Source organism: Scyliorhinus torazame, chromosome 10, assembly GCF_047496885.1.
Source record: "Scyliorhinus torazame isolate Kashiwa2021f chromosome 10, sScyTor2.1, whole genome shotgun sequence".
Lineage (NCBI taxonomy): Eukaryota > Metazoa > Chordata > Chondrichthyes > Carcharhiniformes > Scyliorhinidae > Scyliorhinus > Scyliorhinus torazame.
Window position 1 is genome coordinate 253,257,256 of NC_092716.1, and position 21,805 is coordinate 253,279,060.

At 49.4% G+C, this 21,805-nt stretch overlaps 1 protein-coding gene across 8 annotated transcripts in view; it reads right to left on the minus strand.

Moving 5' to 3' along the window:
- The window catches only part of ano5a (anoctamin 5a), a 240,772-nt gene that overhangs the window by 141,531 nt on the left and 77,436 nt on the right, over positions 1–21,805 (minus strand). For 6 of the 8 annotated variants that reach the window (XM_072466682.1, XM_072466680.1, XM_072466681.1 and 3 more), the window contains one exon: positions 16,685–16,738. The exons of the other annotated variants lie outside the window; for them this stretch is intronic. In XM_072466682.1, coding sequence (XP_072322783.1) covers positions 16,685–16,738 — 54 coding nt within the window. The remainder of the gene's footprint in view (positions 1–16,684; positions 16,739–21,805) is intronic. 8 annotated transcript variants of the gene reach the window in all.

The window sequence follows — 21,805 nt, forward strand, 5'->3', positions numbered from 1 at the left end:
CAGGGACGGAGTACATGGCCATAGCCATTTCGGACCACGCTCCACATTGGGTAGATCTGGAGGTAGGAGAGGAAAAGGAGCAGCACCCACTCTGAAGATTGGATATGGGGTTGTTGGCGGATGAGGGGGTAAGTCTAAGGATGAGGGGGTGTATCAAAAGGTACCTGGAGCTTAATGATAACGGAGAGGTCCAGGTGGGAGTGGTCTGGGAGGCGCTGAAGGCGGTGGTCAGAGGGGAACTGATATCCATAAGGGACCATAAAGGGAAGCAAGAGAGCAAAGAAAGGGAGCGACTGTTGAGAGAACTTCTGAGGGTAGACAGGCACTATGCAGCGGCTCCGGAGGAGGGACTGTACAGGGAAAGACAAAGGCTACATATGGAATTTGACCTGCTGACCACGGGCAAGGCAGAAGCACAGTGGAGGAGGGCACAGGGAGTACAGTATGAGTATGGAGAGAAGGCGAGCCGGTTACTGGCCCAACAACTGAGGAAGAGGGGAGCAGCGAGGGAGATAGGTGGGGTGAGGGATGAGGAAGGTGAGATGGAACGGGGAACAGAGAGGGTGAACGGGGTGTTTAAGGCATTCTACAAGAGGCTGTATAAGGCTCAGCCCCCGGAAGGGAAGGAGGGAATGATGCATTTCCTAGATCGGCTGGAATTCCCGAAGGTGGAGGAGCAGAAGAGGGCGGGACTGGGAGCACGGATTGAGGTGGAGGAGGTGGTAAAGGGGATTGGGAGCATGCAGGCGGGGAAGGCCCCGGGACCGGATGGGTTCCCGGTGGAATTTTATAGGAAATACATGGACCTACTGGCCCCGCTTTTGGCGAGAACCTTTAATGAGGCCAGGGAAAGGGGGAAGTTGCCCCCGACTATGTCGGAGGCGACAATATCGTTACTCTTAAAGAAGGAAAAAGACCCGCTGCAGTGCGGGTCTTACAGGCCTATTTCCCTCCTGAACGTGGATGCTAAGCTCCTGGCCAAGGTGATGGCGACAAGGATAGAGGATTGTGTCCCGGGGGTGGTCCACGAGGATCAAACTGGGTTCGTTAAGGGGAGACAGCTGAACACGAATATACGGAGGCTGCGAGGGGTGATGATGATGCCCCCGCCGGAGGGGGAGGCGGAGATAGTGGTGGCGATGGACGCTGAGAAAGCATTTGACAGAGTGGAGTGGGACTACCTATGGGAAGTGTTGAAGAGATTTGATTTTGGAGAGGGGTTTATTGGATGGGTACAGCTGCTATATAGGGCCCCGGTGGCAAGTGTGATCACGAACAGGCAGAGGTCCGACTACTTCCGTCTTTATAGAGGACAAGACAGGGGTGTCCCCTGTCTCCGTTACTGTTTGCATCGGCAATTGAGCCGCTGGCCATAGCACTGAGGTGCTCTAGGAAGTGGAGGGGAGTACTCAGGGGAGGAGAAGAACACCGGGTATCATTGTATGCAGATGATCTATTGCTGTATGTTGCGGACCCAGTGGAGGGGATGCCTGAGATAATGTGGACACTCAGGGAGTTTGGGGAATTTTCGGGGTACAAATTGAATATGGGGAAGAGTGAGTCATTTGTGGTGCATCCGGGGGAGCAGAGCAGGGGAATAGATGATTTACCGCTGAGGACGGTAACAAGAAATTTCCGGTACTTAGGGATCCAGATAGCCAGGAACTGGGGAACCCTACATAGGCTTAATTTAACACGATTGGTGGAACAGATGGAGAAGGATTTTAAGAGATGGGACATGGTGTCCCTGTCACTGATGGGCAGGGTGCAGGCAGTCAAAATGGTAGTCCTCCCGAGATTTCTTTTTGTGTTCCAGTGCCTCCCGGTGATGGTTACGAGGGCTTTTTTCAAAAAAAGTGAGAAGAGTGTTATGAGCTTTGTGTGGGCTGGGAAGACCCCGAGAGTGAGGAGGGTTTTTTTGCAGTGTAGCAGGGATAGGGGGGGACAGGCACTGCCGAGCTTAAGTGATTATTATTGGGCCGCCAACATCTCAATGGTGTGTAAGTGGATGGGAGAAGGGGAGGGAGCGGCGTGGAAGAGACTGGAAATGGCGTCCTGTAAAGGAACCAGCCTACAAGCATTGGCGACGGCGCCATTGCCGTTCTCCCCGAAGAAATACACCACAAGTCCAGTGGTGGTGGCAACGCTGAAAATTTGGGGGCAGTTGAGACGGCATAAGAACATAAGAACATAACATAAGAACTAGGAGCAGGAGTAGGCCACCTGGCCCCTCGAGCCTGCTCCACCATTCAATGAGATCATGGCTGATCTTTTGTGGACTCAGCTCCACTTTCCGGCCCGAACACCATAACCCTTAATCCCTTTATTCTTCAAAAAACTATCTATCTTAAGGGAATGACAGGTGCCTCGGTGCGGTCCCCGTTAAGGAATAATCATAGGTTTGTCCCGGGGAGAATAGATGGGGGATTTAGAACATGGCAGAGAGCAGGGATTGTGCAACTGAGGGATCTGTTCCTAGACGGGGCGTTTGCGAGTCTGGGAGCGCTGACAGAAAAATACGGGTTGCCCCAGGGGAATGCATTTCGGTACATGCAATTGAGGGCTTTTGTGAGGCAACAGGTGAGGGAATTTCCGCAGCTCCCGACGCAGGAGATTCAGGATAGAGTGATTTAGGGACATGGGTGGGGGATGGTAAGGTGTTAGCTATATACAGGGAAATGAGAGACGAGGGGGAGATCGTGGTGGATGAGCTGAAGGGAAAATGGGAAGAAGAGCTGGGGGAAGAGATCGAAGAGGGGCTGTGGGCAGATGCCCTACGCAGGGTAAACTCTTCGTCCTCGTGTGCCAGGCTTAGCCTGATACAATTCAAGGTTTTACACAGGGCGCATATGACCGGAGCACGGCTCAGTAAATTTTTCGGGGTAGAGGATAGGTGCGGGAGATGCGCGAGAAGCCCAGCGAACCACACCCACATGTTTTGGTCATGCTCGGCACTGCATGGGTTCTGGGTGGGGGTGGCAAATGTGCTTTCGAAGGTGGTGGGGGTCCGGGTCGAGCCAAGCTGGGGGTTGGCTATATTCGGGGTTGCAGAAGAGCCGGGAGTGCAGGAGGCGAGAGAGGCTGATGTTTTGGCCTTTGCGTCCCTAGTAGCCCGGCGAAGGACATTGTTAATGTGGAAGGAAGCTAAACCCCCGGGCGTGGAGGCCTGGATAAACGACACGGTAGGGTTTATAAAACTGGAACGGATAAAGTTCGCACTAAGAGGTTCGGCTCAAGGGTTCACCAGGCGGTGGCAACCGTTCATTGACTATCTCGCAGAACGATAAAGGAACTGGGAAAGTAGCTGCAGCAACCCGGGGGGGGGGGGGAGGGGGGTTCGGGTGGGTCCTCAGGGGTGTTTTTGTATGGATATTTTTACTTGGATATGTATATTGGCTTGTTTGACTTTATTATTTGGGAGAGTTAATATTTTGTTATGGCAGTTGCCATTTAGTTTATATGTTATTTATTTATTTGTTAAAAACGGTCACTATTATTTATATTGTTTTATGGTTGTAAAAGGGAAAAAATGTTGTACTGTTTTGTTTGGCCGGAAAAAAATTTGAATAAAATATATATTCTTTTAAAAATGAAGTGTCCTGTGATGAAAGATCAAGTAGAACGGGCCTCTAATCTCTGGGGTAAAGAATAATAAGATGGTATCTCATTTAAACATGAGGCCCAAATCTTAAGGTATCTGGGTTGTTGGGGAGACTGGGCCCATGATTCAAGGCTTGCGCGGGTCCACACGAGTCCTGACCTGCTTGGGAATTACCCAGGAAGTTTGAACTTCCAACAGGAAATTCCCTACACCCCACGATCCCCCACAAAAGCGGCTGATTCTGAGCTAGAGTCAGAGATTTGGGACGGTTTTGTTGGACTTGCCCAATAGTTGTTCAGGAAATGTTACAGTTAAAACCTGGTCTAATTCCTGGTTAACTACACAACCGGCCCCCAATCACCTACACCGTCCCTCCAGCTACCCACCTAACCCCTCCTCGCCCCCACCTATCCTTGCCCATTCCCCACCAGCAACATCCAACCATCTGATTAACACGCCAACCCGTTATGATTACCCCTCCTAAGCTGACTAGCCCCCGACATTTAAAAAACATTTTTTTTTTTTTAATGTATCCAATTAATTTTTTCCAATTAAGGGGCAATTTAGCGTGGCCAATCCATCTACCCTGCACCTCTTTGGGTTGTGGGGGCAAAACCCACACAAACACGGAGGGAATGTGCAAACTCCACACGGACACTGACCCAGAGCTGTGACCTCGGCGCCATGAGGCAGCAGTGCTACCCACTGCGCCACCATGCTGCCCTGACTAGCCCCCGACTTGGCGACCCCCCCCCCCTCAACCCGACTACCCACTCACCCACCGAGCTATGCCCTACCCATTCACTCATCCATCCATCGTCATTCACTCATTCACTGACATTCACACCAGATTGTTAAACATACCGTGTGGAAATCAGGGGGGGGGGGGGGGCATGTTCTGTCTTCACCCTGACTCTATAGTGCTGCAACAGAATGTCCCAACAGATGCTAAGCTCCACATTTCTTGCAAAGCTAAGCTCCGGAAGACTTGGCCAGAAATGCGGAGCAGCGTTGAGGCAGGGAAGAGTGCGAGCAGGTGTGGCAATTCGATGATTGCTACTCCATGGAAGATCTGTGCTGGAAAGTTGTGAGGGGGATCGACAAGGCTAGTCGAGGAAAGCCTGCTTTTCGTGACTGCCAAGTCCAGAACCAGGGGCATGGTTTCAGAGTTAGGAATCGGACTGAGACGAGAGAAACCTCCCCACTCAGGAGCGTTGGAATTTTGGGAATTCTCTACCTTATGAAGTTTGTGTAATAGACTTAATGACTGAGCATTAGGATAAATTTGTCAATTTTTTGGACACTTTAAAGGTATCAGAGGAACTGAGAATTGGGTGAGGAACTGGAGTTGAGATCTTAATTAAATTGTAGAGCAGGTTCGAGGGGCTGTATGGCCGAATCCTGCTTCTATTAATTACGCTCTTATATCCACCTTTTGTTTTGTCTGAACTTATTTGTATCCCTGACCATGCTAGCCTGTTACGAATGTCTTTTATAACTGCAAGAAAAACTGTGAACACTGGAAATCCGAATTAAAGACAGAAAACACTAAATATAAAGTAGGTCCTTCAGTATTTAAGTGACAAATAAAACAGGTTAATGCTTTAAATTGAGGAGAGATAGATATAGGACAGATGTCAGAGGTAGGTTCTTTACTCAGAGAGTAGTAAGGGCATGGAATGCCCTGTCTGCAACAGTAGTGGACTCGCCAACACGAAGGGCATTCAAATGGTCATTGGATAGACATATTGACGATAAGGGAATAGTGTAGATGGGCTTGAGAGTGGTTTCACAGGTCAGCGCAACATCGAGGGCCGAAGGGCCTGTACTGCGCTGTAATGTTCTATGGGGCAGAGATCTTCAGTCAAGTTCGTTGTCCCACTGAATTAGTCTTCTCTTAGCCGGAGTACATTATGGGTGGCACAGTAGGACAATGATTAGCACTGTTGCTTCACAGCGCCAGCGACCCGGGTTAGATTCCCGGCTTGGGTCTCTGTCTATGTGGAGTCTGCCTTCTCCCTGTGTCTGTGTAGGTTTCCTCCGGGTGCTCCGGTTTCCTCCCACAAGTTCCGAATGACATGCTTGTTAGGTGAATTGGACATTCTGAATTCTCCCTCTGTGTACCCGAACAGGTGCCGGAATGTGGTGACTAGGGGCTTTTCACAGTAACTTCATTGCAATGTTAATGTAAGCCGACTTGTGACACTAATGAAGATTATTATTATTAGCTGGGAAAATTGTCTTGTTGCAATTGGCTACATGCAATCATACTGAAATCTCTGCCATAAATATGGTTCTTTGTGGGTTCAATGCCTTGTCCAGAAACCAATTAAGCCAAAAATGCTTAGGGGCTGGAATAGCTTCTTTGAATTTGTTAAATACATGGATTGGTTGTCAATGAAATAGGGTAGGCTACTTTTTCCAGCTAGCTATTCTTAATATTGTTTGGATAAAGCAGTAACATCCAGACATTAAACATCTCCCATTATAAGGTGCGAGATTTGTTAAATTCTCAGTCTGTTTGTTTGCATAAAGAATGTGAGAATCATAGAATCCCTACAGTACAGGAGGTAATTTGGCCCATCGAGTCTGCACCAACCCTTCGAACGACCACGCTACCTATGCCCAACTCCCCGCCCTATTCCTGCAACTCGACCTTAAGGGGCAATTTAGCATGGCCAATCCATCTAGCATACACATCTTTGGACTGTGGGAGGAAACCGGAGCACCCAGAGGAAGCCCACGCACACACGGGGAGAACGTGCAAACTCCACACTGACAGTGACCCAAAGTCGGAATTGAACCCGGGTCCCTGGCACTGTGAGGCAGCCGAGCTAACCACTGTGCCACCGTCAAATAAAAAAATAGCTGTCACATGAAAGACATCCCTCTTGGCATTAATCCCGGTTATATTGTTGCACCAACCATGCTCGTGTCAAATAGGTCACTGCTAGCAGGCCAGCTGAGGCTGGACACAATGAAAATCTTTTTTAAGAAATGGACTTTACTGGTTGGCAGCCTCAGCGAGATCAACAATTTTTGTCTGACATCATTCCTGGCTGCATGAAACCCTAGCATCGGATGCCAAGGAAACCGACAGGTCAGCTCAACATGATGAAAAGTAGCTTTCAGCTTTTAATGCTCAACTTCGAATGCAAGGAAAGGAAATTCACTTCATTACTGTACAACATCTTGTGTTGGAGGCCTGCTTCGAGATGGAAGCGCTGTTACTTGACAAAGAACATTCTGAAAAGGAATTCTTTTTCTAAATATTATCGCGTTTCAACGCTTGACTCGCAGTTTTCATAAGTCATTCAAACTATAAAGACATCTAGCCAAGTAGATTTAGCTTGTACGCCTTGGACAAATGGCAGATCACTATGCTCTGTTGTAGGTGTCAAGTGATTTCACGTCCTCCAATGATGCTGTGACTCAAAGTTTATTATAATAATAATGATAACAATCTTCATTCGTGTCACAAGTAGGCTTACATTAACAGCGCAATGAAGTTACTGTGAAAATCCCCTAGTCGTCACACTCGGCACCTGTTCGGGTACACAGAGGGAGAATTCAGAATGTCCAAATTACCTAACAGCACGTCTTTCGGGACTTGTGGGAGGAAACAAGAGCACCTGGAGGAAACCCACGCAGACACGGGGAGAACGTGCAGACTCCGCACAGACAGTGACCCAAGCCGGGAATCAAACCTGGGTCCCTGGCGCTGTGAAGCAACAGTGCTCACCACTGTGCTACCGTGCTATTAAATCTGCGCACACTAACCAATGCAAGGTTAGTTCAAATGATACTCTCTGCCTGTGGAAAAGCTCTCTATCTATGAAAATCAGCATCCATCAATGCTAAGTAAAAAAAACAAGATTAAGAGCGGCCTCTTGGGAAAGAGGTGAGCATATCTGGACTAAAAATAGAAAACGTTGTAAACACTCGGCATCTCTGGCAGCATCGGCAGAGAGAAGAAAACGGGACATTTCACGTCCCCTCTCTCTCCACAACTGACCTATTGATTTTTTTCCACATTTTCAGTTCTTAGTTCAGGATTTCCAGCGTCTGCAGTATTTGATCGTTGTGGTGTTGTGCCACATCTGTATTCTTGAAGTACTTGTTGTTCCTCCTGCTAGGCATTAGCCCTTTTTACATTGACAGAGAGTTGGTTTGACTACTCTGGTGTCCCCACTTCATTTGTCGTATTCACACACTCAATGCTGTTCCACAGCAGGTAGCAGGCAGAAGCAGAGCTGGTGAATCAACAGAAGCTCCAACAACCAGCTGAAATATAGTTTTGTATTGTATTGCCGCTGGAACAAAATAAACCTGGGAGTTTATGGCCGTGATCTATGGGCGCGTCCTGCCCCCCCCGTCGGCGCGACGCGGCCGGTCGATGCCGGGAGAGGTCTCTTCCGGGATTTACCCAGCTCACCACGCCTCGCGAGATCCCGATCCGTATCCCACCCATTTGTGGGCGGAAATCAGTATTTGGCAAATCTGCATATTAGAGTGAGTAGCTCATCGCACTCTAATATTCAGCTCGCCTCATCTACCCGAGGAGTTGGCACCTAACCCCTTTGCCTCGGAGACCTGAGGTGGGCGCCATTCAGTGCTGGTCTCCACAAACGGGAATTAGGCGGAATGGCACTTGGGGTGGGTCTCCCAGGGGATCGGAGGCCTCCCGACTGGTCAGCCACCAGGCAGGGTGGCACTCTGGCAAGGCTGACAGAGATAGATAGGTTCTTGATTAATAATGGGATCGGGGTTACGGGGAGAAGGCAGGAGAATGGGGATGAGAAAAATATCAGCCAGGATTAAGTGGACTCGATGGACTGAATGACCTAATTTTGCTCTTATATCTTACGGCCAAGGTGCCAGCACTGGGGATCGAACTTGGGGGTGCCCTGCCCATGTCAGGTGGCGTGTGGGGATGTCCCTGAGGACCCCCTTATGGGTGGGTTGGAGCATTGGGTGGGGGTTACTGAGGAGTTCTGGTGAGCAGAGCGACTCGCTTCAGGAAACGGAACTAAGTGCTGCCGTGGTGGGGCATTCCCCGCTGAGGCTCCAGATTGCAATAAATTTCCATTCAATAGCGTGGTCCTTCACGGCGCTGCAACTGCCAGGACACACCCGGCTAAATGCGCTCGACTTGCAATCTAATGGGAAATTTTCTAAGTGTCATTTGTGGCAGGTTTTGCTGGGAGTTTCCCGCAGACTTTTGTTTTTAGGACATAGAACATACAGTGCAGAAGGAGGCCATTCGGCCCATCGAGTCTGCACCGACCCGTCAAAGCCCTCACTTCCCCCCTATCCCCGTAACCCAATAACCCCTCCTAACCTTTTTTGGACACTAAGGGGCAATTTATCATGGCCACCCACCTAACCTGCACATCTTTGGGCTGTGGGAGGAAACCGGAGCACCCGGAGGAAACCCACGCCGACACGGGGAGGATGTGCAGACTCCGCACAGACAGTGACCCAGCGGGGAATCGAACCTGGGACCCTGGCGCTGTGAAGCCACAGTGCTAACCACTGTGCTACCGTGCTGCCAAAGTGCAGACTCTTGTCGACGAATTCCCCACCGCTATCTAATGACACTGAGGGCATGATCGAACCAAATGGGAACTATGTCCTATCGCGAGCGCATTTAGCCATGTGTTTCTCGGCACTTGCAGTGCCAGGAAACACATCGCCATCGAACACAACTCCACTTAGATACAGGGCATCAATGGGGAACACACGGCTGAGGCCGGACTTAGTTCCGTTTCCTACACTGAGGAGCCCCGCTTGTCAAAGTGGCGCCGGAGCGAGGCGACTCTCCGCGAGCTCTCCCAAACAGATCCACTTTTCACTTAACTTATACTCGTTCTAATCTTTTAAAAATTAATTCTAAAACTAACATTATTACTAACCTCTCTCTCTTATCCTCTCTTGCAGGCTCGAACATCCTCCGAGGCCCTTGGAAACCTTTTGACCCGACCCGACCTGACCTCCGCGACCTGGAAGAAGATCGGGCCCAAACCGGAAGTGAAGCCCCGACCTCGATTTGGAGCCGACTCCTAAATGACCCTCTTATGGACTGGTTTCATTAACACTGCACCCTGTATGCTTCATCCGATGCCGGTGCTTATGTAGTTACATTGTATATGTTGTGTTGCCCTATAATGTATTTTATTTTATTCCCTTTTCTTCTCATGTATTTAATGATCTGTTGAGCTGCTCGCAGAAAAAGACTTTTCACTGTACCTCGGTACACGTGACAATAAACAAATCCAATCCAATCATTGCAGGGAGAGATCAGGACACTATTTTTGAATGGCAGTGCCTGGCTGGCATCCAGGTGGCACTGCCAGGGTGCCAGGCTGGCACCAGCTGTGACAGGGTGCCACCACACCCAGGGGACAAGCACTTGGGGACTTCCGATCCCCTAGGAGACCACACGAGTGCCATTCATTTGCGGAGACCAGGACTGAATGGTCCTCCCCCGAAGTCTCCAATGCGAAGGGAATAGGTCCCAATGCCTTGGTTACCTCGGGGGACTGCACATTAGAATGAGGCTGGCTGTCTCGCTCTAATATACAGATTTGCCTAAACGAGATCCCGCCCAATCGCAAGGTCTCGCGGGATCGCCTTAACCTCGCGAGGCGTGGTGAGCCGGGTCGATACCGGGAGCGGGGTCACTCGGCATTCATTGTCAATGTTACGTCACAGTGTGCTGCTTTTCAGGCACAGCGTGGATGGCAAAACGCGTCCTTCCGTCAGTTTTTTGGGCCCCGGGGAGTTCTGCACCAGTTTAACCCACACTTGAAATTATTTTCATCTCTGAAGAGCTGGCCAGACCGGCTCCTCAGAGATTGGGGCATCGTTTTAAAAGGATACTCCGATCTCTCAGTGAATTGAGGGACCCCACATCCCCACCCATGGGCAATGTTCCACCCCCCCTCACACACATGGGCATTGCCCCACACCCCACCAAGTGAGGACACACCTCAATGGGGTCTCCAAGTTTTTCTCCTTTTTAGGCACTACCCACTTATAGGCCCTCCCTTCCAGAACCCTCCACCCCACAACCTCCCGGAGGCTCCTCCTTCCCTGTCCTGCACACATCCCCACCCTTCATACCCACTCCACCCTCCTCTCAATGGTCACGACTTGGAGTTAAATATCCAAGCGTATCAAACTGTACGAAAGGATAGAATGGACGGTAAGGGCGGTGGTGAAGCTTTGATATTTAAGAATGGCATCCGGGCAATAGTAAGGGATGATATTGGTGCTATGGAGGACAAGGTTGAATCAATTTGGGTGGAAATCAGGAATAATAAGGCGGAAAGGTCACTGATAGGAGTAGTCTATAGGCCACCAAATCGTAACAGGATGGTAGGGCAGGCAATAAACAAAGAAATAACAGATGCATGTAGAAATGGTACAGCGGTTATCATGAGAGATTTTAATCTGCATGTCGATTGGTTTAACCAGGTTGGTAAAGGCAGCCTTGAGGAGGAGTTTATAGAAGGTGTCCGGGATAATTTCCTGGAACAGTATGTAATTGAACCTACAAGGGAACAAGCGGTCCTAGATCTGGTCCTGTGTAATGAGGCAGGATTGATTAATGATCTCATAGTTCGGGATCCTCTTGGAAGGAACGACCACAATATGGTGGAATTTAAAATACAGATGGAGGATGACAAGGTAAAATCAAACACTAGTGTTTTGTGCTTAAACAAAGGCGATTACAATGGGATGAGAGAAGAACTAGCTAAGGTAGACTGGGAGCAAAGACTTCATGGTGAAGCAGTTGAGGAACAGTGGAGAACCTTCCAAGCGATCTTTCACAGTGTTCAGGAAAGGTTCATACCGACAAAAAAGAAAGACGATAGAAAGGGGAAAAATCGACCGTGGATATCTAAGGAGGTGAGGGAGAGTATCAAATTGAAGGAAAAAACATACAAAGTGGCAAAAATTAGTGGGAGACTAGAGGACTGGGAAGTCTTTAGGGGACAACAGAAAGCTCCTAAAATAGCTATAAAGAAGAGTAAGGTAGACTATGAAAGTAAACTGGCTCAGAACATAAAAGCAGATAGTAAAAGCTTCTACAAATATATAAGACAAAAAAGAGTGGCTAAGGTAAATATTGGTCCTTTGGAAGATGAGAAGGGAGATTTAATAATAGGAGACGGGGAAATGGCTGAGGATCTGAACAGGTTTTTTGGGTCAGCCTTTACAGTGGAAGGCACAAATAACATGCCAGTGACTGATGGAAATAAAGATATGATAGGTGAGGACCTTGAGATGATTGTAATCACTAAGGAGGCAGTATTGGGCAAGCGAATGGGGCTAAAGGTAGACAAGTCTCCTGGCCCTGATGGGATGCATCCCAGAGTGTAAAAGAGATGGCTAAGGAAATTATAAACGCACTCGTGATAATTTATCAAAATTCACTAGATTCTGGGGTGGTCCCAGAGGATTGGAAAGTAGCAAACGTGACACCACTGTTTAAAAAAGGTCGGCAGAAAGCGGGTAATTATAGGCCGGTAAGCTTAACTTCGGTTGTAGGGAAAATGCTGGAATCTATCATTAAGGAGGAAATAGCGAGGCACCTGGAGGGAAATTGTCCCATTGGGCAGATGCAGCATGGGTTCATAAAGGGTAGGTCGTGTCTGACTAATTTGGTAGAATTTTTTGAGGACGTTACCAGTGCAGTAGACCATCGTTGACAAAGGCAACAAGTATTTAGCCTTCCCAGTGGCCCTCAAAACATTGGTCCTGGGCCACCTCCTTGAACCGCTGCAGTCTATGGGGTGAAGGTATTCTCACAGTTCTCTGATGTGGGTGACGTGCCCCCCCCCCCAGTATTTTGACGTCGTGGCCTCCGAAGAAAAGTGGTCAAGTGGAATTGGGACGCGGCTGGGAGGGAAACTTGCAATGGATGGTGTCTTCATGTGCATGCTGTCTTGTCTGGAGGTTGCAGTTGAGGTAATCCCATATAAGACCCACAGGGACAAGGTTGGGAGAGTAGACAAGAAGAGGTGAGTGGACTCTATTCTGGAGGTGGACCGGCAGTACCCCACGAGATCGACAATGGAGCAGTTAGCGGAGAGAAAGAGGTTATAAATGGAATTTGATTTGGTACGGATTGGGAAGGCAGTGAACCAAAATTTGTTGATCAAGAGGAACATTTTTATGAGTAATGTGATAAGGCCAGCCATCTATTGGCTCACCAGCTGAGGCAGCAGGCGGCTGGACGAGAGATAGTCCAGGTTAGGGACGAGGGGGGGAGCTGGTGATGGCACTGGACAAGATTAATGGCGTCCTTGAGGGCCAGGGTTGTATAAGTCTGAGCCCCTGGAAGAGGGCTCGGGGATGGAAGTGCATTTGGGCCAATTGGACTTCCCTGTGGCGGAGAGGGTGAGGGGGAAGGGGCCGGAGGTGCCGTTGGGGCTGGAGATGCCATTGGGCCTGGAAGAGGTTGTGGAGTGCATGAGCTCAATGCAATTGAGGAAGGCTCCGGAGCCGGATGGTTTCCCGGTGGAATTTTACAAGCAGATCCCCATGGAGTGTGGGTCTTATCGCCCTATCTCTTTACTGAATATCAATGCAAAAGGTATTAGCTAAGGTTCTGGGGGGCTTGTTTGCCAGAGATGATCTCTGAGGACCAGACAAGGTTTGTTAAGGGCAGACTGTTGGCCAATATTAGGTGACTTTTGAATGTGGTCATGTCCCCATCTAGCAAAAGGTAACTGAAGTAATCATCTCCATAGATGCAGAGCAAGCTTTTGATCGGGTGGAGTGGAGGTACATCTTCGAGATTCTGGGATGATTTGGATTTGGGACAACATTCATCTCCTGGGTAAGATTATTGTATAGTGCTCCCAAGGCAATTGTCTGGACTAAAACGGTGAGCTCAGGGTATTTCCAGCTGTATAGCGGCTCGACTCAGGGTTGCCTGTTGTCCCCGTTGTTGTTTGCGCAGGCAATGTACCCTTTAGCCATCGCGCTTAGGTCATCAAATGGGTAGAGAGGTACTGAGAGAGGGGGCAAGGAGCATATGATCTGTTGTTGTAAGTTTCGGACACTATCTTGTATGGGAACGATAATGGAACTGTTGAGGAAGTCTGGATCCTTCTCAGGGTACAAAGTGATGTGAGCAAGAACAACATTTTTCCATTGAACCCCTGGGGAGGATAGCGGATTTGGGAAAGTTGCCGTTCAAGCTGGCCAATTAGAGAGGAGATGGCCAAGACGTCGGCCCTCTTCCCCTCCAGAAGCTCCGGCAAGTCCAAACCCCCCCAAATCGCCACCAGTGGACACGGCTCCAGCCTAACCCTCACGATCGCCAACATGGTCTCCAGGAACGAGACCCAGAACTCGAGCGATCTTGGGGCAGGACCAGAACATGCGCGTGTGATTCGCTGGTCCTCCTAGACACCGTTCACAACTATCTACTTCGGTGTGATTCAGGTGGCTCATGAATGGGCCCTACTGACCGGTCAGAGGAGGGGTGAAAGGGGACTTGAAGAGATGGGATGCTCTCCCGCTCTCCTTGGCAGGGAGAGGTGCAGACGATTAAAATGAACATTCTGCCGAGATTCCTATTCGTGTTACAGTCTCTCCTGATCTTCCTTCCCAAATCTTTTTTTGTTAGGGTGAACAATATATTCTCAGCCTTTGTTTGGGTGGGTAAGACACCCTGGAGTCGGAGAGCCTTTCTGCAGAGGGGACGACGTTCGGGAGGGCTGGCGCTACCAAATTCAATGGCCTACTACTGGCAGCGAGCATTGAGAAGGAGCGTTGGTGGTTTAGGGAGGTGGGGGCAGATGGAAGAAGCCTCCTGTGCAGGGTCACGTATACGGGCGTTGGTTATTACCCCTCTCTCGTTCTCTTTGGCCAGATTCACAATGGGCCTGGTAGTGGTGGCATCTCTAAAAATCTGGAACCAATTCAGGCAACAATTTAGATGGGGGGGGGGGGGGGGGGGGGGGGGCGGTGGGGGCATGTCAATATTGTCGCCAATTTGCACCGTCGGGGTTGGATGCAACGTAGAAGATTTGGAAGAGGGAGGGGGTCGAGAGGTTTAGGAATCTGTGGAGGGTAGGTTTGCGGGACTGGAGGAGATGTTGTCATAGTATCAACTCCCGATGGGGAGCACGTTCAGGTATCTGCAGGTGCGGGACTTTATTCGCAAAGAGCTTCCTCGTTCCCCCAGTTACCAAGTCCTACACTGATGGACAGGATGTTATCTTCTGATGAGCTGGGAGGAGGGTGGATCTCAGAGTGGTTGCTGGAGACAGGAAAAAATAAAGGGGAAGTGGTAAGAGGATCTGGGCCTGGGGCTGGAGAGAGGGGAGTGCAATTTGGTACAGCGTGAATTCTACTGCCTCTTGCGCCAGGCTGAATCTGATACACTTTGAAGTAGTCCATAGGGAACATATGACCAGAGTGAACATGAGTGGGTTCTTCCTCGAAGTAGATAGGTGCAAACGGTGTCTAGGAGGACCCGCGAATCACTCGCGCATGTTCTGGTCCTGTCCCAAGATTGCTCGAGTTCTGGGTCTCGTTCCTGGAGACCATGTTGGCGATCGTGAGGGTTAGGCTGAGCCGTGTCCACTGGTGGCGATTTGGGGGGTTTTGGACTTGCCGGAGCTTCTGGAGGGGAAGAGGGCCGACGTCTTGACCATCTCCTCTCTGATTGGCCAGCTACGAGTCCTGCTTGAATGGAGGTCGGCGGCCCCACCTCGGCCTTGGCATGGTGGTGGGGGGGCGGTGGCCTGGCAGAATGTAAAATTTAATATGCCATGAGAGGGTCGGAGGAAGGGTTGAGGACATTCATCACCTTCTTCAGAGATCGGTTTGTGGCCAGCAACTGGGGAGGGCCGGGGAGAGGAGTGGTGGGGTTGTCGATCGGGGGTGGGGGGGGGGGGGGGGCGTGGATTGGATCAACTATAGTAAAAACAAAAACTTGACAAGCTGTTTGTATTCTATCTGATTGTCCTTTCTGTGCATGTGAAATTATTTTGCACTGTTTGGAATAAAAGGATGTAAGTAGCCTCTGCTGTCTCTCATGAGCTCACTGTTTCTTCGCATAATTTGGAATGAACGGAATTAGCTGACGACTAGCATCGGTGACACTGGAACATTCTGGAGGAGGGTGACCCCAGCGCAGTCATCCTAGGCTCACTGACAACGGGCCGGATTTTCACCCTGATCGAGAGCCTCTGCGACATGGTGAAATTCCCGGAAATGGCCTGAAATTCTAACTCCCAACCCAGAACCTGGCATTCCCATTTTCCCCAGAGTCGGGCTGGGGTTCGTACGTGCGCGATTTGATAAAGCAGCTGGCCGTATAAATCACCAGCCGGAAGTGTGGGAACTGTAGTGTGCAGACTGCAACAGGTGAAAGGAGATCCGAACCGGATAGGTTTGTTTGGATACCCATTTTGAATAGTGTCCTGGGACATCTTTGAGAGTTGTAAGGCACCCTTTGGGATTGTAAAAGGTTAACACGATTGTGCACTTTATACGCACACTTTGCTGTCAAGGAACTGTCCAACTGTCAAGGAATTGTTACAGCGTTACCAAGCTGTCAAAGATATCCAGGAAACTGTCCTAGGATACAAGGCAGGTTGGCAAGGATAGGGCATTGAGCATATGTGGGAGTATTAGGGGTGACATCTGGAGGGACTTTTGTTTATTTACTCAAGCACTGTGCCAGAGCATAGAGGGAAGTCTTGCGCCCAGACTGCCTCGGCAACCCAACAGCGTCTGTAGTCATTCTGGGGTCACCCATCCCAACTCTTCTTTTAACCTGCCCCACAATAACGTCCCCTCAACCACGGCCGGGCTTGCTGAGCCAAGACACCTGCCAACTTTGCACACCCGACCCTGGGACGGAAATCCACACCGATGAGTTAGCCATGACTTCCTTTTAACAGTCAGGTTTCAACATTGCGAGGAAAAAAACACAAACACCATTCGAAGGTCATAAAACATGCACTATTTTTACAAATTGGTTTACAAAGCTGGAGCATGCACAACATGCAAACACCCACATGCAAACTAACGTACGGAACAATGGCTGCTTACCCCCGATGGCAGGCCATGGATGAGAGATGCAGTTTCTGTTGTTGTGCTTAGTACCTAATGAGTGCATCAAGGAGAGATTTGCATGTTAGGTTACAGACCAAGGAAGCCATCCTTTACGGTTACACAGCAGTAAACTCATCTGGGGCATAGGCGTGAGGGAGCGTGGCAGTGAAAAATGCACATTAATTAACTGCAAATGTGACAGCGCACATGCAATTGTGGGGAGAAATCATATATCTTTGTTTTTTGAACAATTAATTCCAGCCAAGTACTGGAAAAAGTAAAAAATATGTCCGTAGGTACGACATCGCTATTATAACATTGGTTGAAGCTCCTTTAAATCAGTTTCTTTGCACTGTGTTGTAATCTGAACAGATCCTATTGGTTATGACAATTTGTTATCCCATGGATCTCGGGGAATATGAGCTCCCCCGACAAGGGGGCAGGGCAATCGTTAACCTTTTCTGTTGTATAAATAGAGCCAGTCAGTGAGCTACCAGCTTGTCCAGTAGCCAAGTTACCAGTGCTGTGTAAATATTAGAGTAAATAAAGTTACGTTTTGTTTGACTCACGGACTCGTGTTGAACTCTCTGTGGCCCTCACAAAAGACAGAAATGCGAATTCCAGTTTGAAAACCAATTCCGAAGATAGACCAGACTGGAGTCAATTAGAACACAGAAGTGGCACTCAGGGGGTCATCGAATGTCTCGTCGATTAATTGCAAACCAATGATCAATTTTATGCAAATCTAGCAGCAAAGCCCACATTCTGTTGGGTCACTGCAAATAGAAATACCACTTTGTGTATCCACACTGGAGATCCCACATCAGAGTCAGTCAAATAGATACATCAGCAGTGACGTTTACCAAGGCGATCTGGCAGAACACAATTAAAGTTGAATGGGGCAGCGTGTTGAACATTTGGATGATCTCAGTTGGGTAAAGTTTTAAGAAAATCATCCCCGAATTATTTCAGTCTCTTACTCATTACCAGCTTGCTTGCAAGTCAATAACACTATGGATCAAACAGCAGAACACAAGGGAAAAGTTTGTTTTTAACCCCAAGAACGGGGAAAACGTTACGACAAGTGGCTGTTGACGTTCTAACATAACCCGAGCTGGATACGCACTTGGAGAGAAAGGGCTGGGAAATGGGGATAGCTCGATAGCTCCAGCCGATGTTTCAGGGCCAGCACACGCGTGCTGGAACTTCTTTGGTTCGGTCTCTGGTATCAGAGATATTCAGAGGTTGCTCGCTCCATCCATTCTGAACCAAAAACTTCTGGACCAATCCACCATTGGGTCCCATGGATATTCTTCTAGAATGCAGAAAGTAGTCTGGATTTTCCTACTGTCATTTTACTGGCAGCAGTAAATGACAGCTGGCATTATCACCCACTCGAGTGCGGGCGGGCTCCATTCATCAGCAGAGGCTTTAGGGATGAATGAATCCCAAAACTCGGCAAAATAAACTATTTGCTAAATGATAGCTTGCATTTATATTGCATCTTTAATATAGTGAAACTGTCTTAAAGTTCTTCGCAGGAATTATTAGCGGCCAATAGTTATCACCGAGCCACAAAGTGAGGACCGGTGACCAAAAGCGTGGTCTTAGCTACAGGTTTTAAGAAGCTATTATTTTTAACTCTATGTTCTTACACAGGTGTCATGGGCTAGACTCGCATTTACTGCCCGTCCCCAATGGCCCTTCAGAAGGTGGCGGTGAGCCGCCTTCTTGAACCGCTGTAGTCCATGTGGTGTAGGTATACCCTATGTGCTGTTAGGGAGGGAGTTCCAGAACTTTGACCCGGCGACAGTGAAGGAATGGCCCCCACGTCAGGATGGTGAGTGGCTTGGAGATGAACTTACAGGTGATGTTGTTCTCATGCATCTGCTGCCCTTGTCCCTCCGGGTTTGGAAGGTGCTGTTGAAGGAGCCTTGGTAAGTTGCTGTGATGCATCTTGTAGATGGTAAACACGGCTGCTACTGTGTTGGTAGTGGAAGGAGTGAATGTTTTAGATGGTGAATGGGGTGCCAATCAAACAGGTTGCTTTGTCCAGGATAGTGGCAAGCTTCTCGAGTGCTGTTGGAGCTGCATATATCCTGACAAATGGACAGTATTCCACCACATTCCTGACTTGGGCATTGTCAATGGTGGACAGGCTTTGAGGAGTTAAGAGGTGAGTTATTGTTCTTATAGCTGTATTTATATGGATAGTCCAGTTCAGTTTCTGGTCAATGGTAACCCCCAGGATGTTGGTCGTGGAGGATTCCGTGATGGTAATACCTTTCACTGTCAAGGGGAGATGTTTAGATTCTTTTTTGTTGAAGATAGCCATGGCCTGGCACTTGTGTGGCACAAATGTTGCTTGCCACTTATCAATCCATGCTAAATAGTGTGCAAGTCTTGCTACATATGGGCATGGGCGGCTTCAGTATCTGAGGAGTCGTGAATGGGGCTGAACTTTGTGCAGTCATCAGCGAACATTCCCACTTCTAACCTGTGATGGAAGAAAGGTGATTAATGCAACAGCTGTGGATGGTTGGGTCTAGGGCAACACCATGAGGAACACACACAGCAATGTCTCGTCACTGAGATGATTGACCTCCTACAACTACAAACACCTTTCTTTGTGCCAGATATGACTCCAAATAGTGGAGAGCTTTCCCACCCCCCCCCAAATCCCATTTACTCCAGTTTTGTTAAGGCTCCTTGATGCCATACTTGGTCAAATACTGCCTTGATGTCAAGGTGTAAAGATGCATTTTCACAGATTTCATTAATGAATAAAAAAGGTATTTATTAAGAAGAATTGTGTAGCAGCCTCATGGCTGCAGCTAGCCCCCAAAATATCTTTTTACCTATGAGTATCTCTCACCATGGGATGATTCCACACTGAGTCCCGATTGGTCGCGCAGGGCATGTGACCCATACTCTGCTGTGTTGCCCTTAAAGGGACAATCCCCACACAAGGATAGTCAGTTTCACCTCACATCTTGAGTTCAATGCTTTTGACCACATTTGGACCAAGGCTGTAATGAGGTCTGGAGCCGACTGACCCTGGCAGAATGTAAAACAAGGGCCAGTAAGCAGATTATTTGCTGAGCAGGTGCCGTTTGATAACACTGTTAATTACATCTTTGTATCACTTTGCTGACGATGGAGTGTAGACTAATGGGGCAGTAATTGTCGAGGTTGGATTGGTTCTGCTTTTTCACATTGCTGGGCTAATGCCAGTGTTGTGGCTGTACTGGAAACAGCTTGGCTCGGGATGAAGCTAGTTCTGGAGCACAAACCTTCAAGTCCAATTGGCAGAATATTCCGAGGGCCCATCGGCTTTGCTGTATCCAGTGCTTCAATCATTTCTTGTTGTCATGTGGAGTGAATCGAATTGGCTGAAGACTGACATCTGTGATGTTGAGGGCCTTTGGAAAAGGCTGAGATGGATCATTCACTCAGCACTTCTGACTAAAGGGTGTTGCAAATGGTTCAACGTTATCTTTTGCACTGAGGTGCTGGGTTCCTCCATCACTGAAGTTGGCATATTTGCTGAATCTTCCCCAGCGAGTTGTTTAATTCTCCACCATTATTCATGACAGGATGGCAGAACTCAGATCTGATCCGTTTGTTGTGGGATCCTTAGCTCTGTCCATCACTTGCTGCTTATGTAATAATAATCCCTTATTGTCACAAGCAGGCTTCAATGAAGTTACTGTGAAAAGCCACATTCCGGCGCCTGTTCGGGGAGGCCGGTACGGGAATTGAACCCGCGCTGCTGGCCGTGTCCTGCATTACAAGCCAGCTGTTTAGCCCACTGTGCTAAACAAGCCACTAAATAGTGTTGTTTGGCACGCAAGTATTCCTGCCTTGCAACTTCACCAGGTTGACGCCCGATATGCCTGGTACTGCTCCAGGCATGCCCGCCTACATTATTCATTGAACCAGGGTTCATGGGGCTGTTTAGCACAGGGCTAAATCGCTGGCTTTGACAGCAGACCAGACCAGCAGCACGGTTCAATTCCCGTACCAGCCTCCCCGAACAGGCGCCGGAATGTGGCGACTAGGGGCTTTTCACAGTAACTTCATTTGAAGCCTCCTTGTGACAATAAGCGATTTTCATTTCAATTCATTTCATTTCACGGCAGTGGTAGAGTGGGGGATATGTCGGGCCATGAGGTTGCAGATCGTGGTCGAGTTCAATTCTCCTGCCGCCGATGGCCCACAGCGCCTCATGGGTGCCCAGTCTGGAGTTGCTGGACCTGTTCAAAATCTTAAATGGAGGAGAACTAGAGGGATTGAGAGAAAAATTGCAGAGCTTTGGGCCAAAGCAGCTGAAAGCATGGTCAGCGGTAATAATAATAATCTTTATTAGTGTCACAAGTAGGCTTACATTAACACTGCGATGAAGTTACTGTGAAAAGCCCCTAGTCGCCACATTCTGGCGCCTGTTCGGGTACACTGAGGGAGAATTCAGAATGTCCAAATTACCGAATAGGAAGATGATGAAATTCAGGAAACACAAGGGGCGGTGTTCTCCGAGCCCCGCGCCGGGCCGGATAATCGCCGCAACCGCGCCACGTCACCTGACGCCGGCACGCGATTCTCCGAGGAGCGGACAATCGCCGCCATTTGCGCCGGCGTGTTTGGCGCGGCGCCGGTCGCGGGCCGCTGATTCTCCGGCCTTGATGGGCCGAGCGGAAAGGGCAGAGTCCCACCGCCGCCGTCCACACCTGCTCGCAGCCGGCGGGGACTCTGCACGCAGGGTCAGGGGACGGCCTGGGAGGGGGGCTCCTTCACCGGGGGAGGCCTCCGATGGGGTCGGGCCCACGATCAGGGCCTACCGATTAGCGGGCCGGCCTCTCCAGCCACGGCCCTATTTTGTTACGCGACCGGCCCCTGAACCCCCTCGCCATGTTGCGTCGGGGCCGGCGCGTTGAGGAAGTCCCGCGGCGCCACTGCGCATGCGCGGGTTGGTGCGGTGCCGGGAAGGGAGGCTGGAGCTGTATGAATCGCTCCAGCGCCGTGCTGGCCCCCTGTGGGGGCCAGAATCGGTTGTGCCCGCGCCCATTTTGCACCGCCGTGAAACGCGACGGTGTTCACGATGGCGCGGACTCTCTGCCT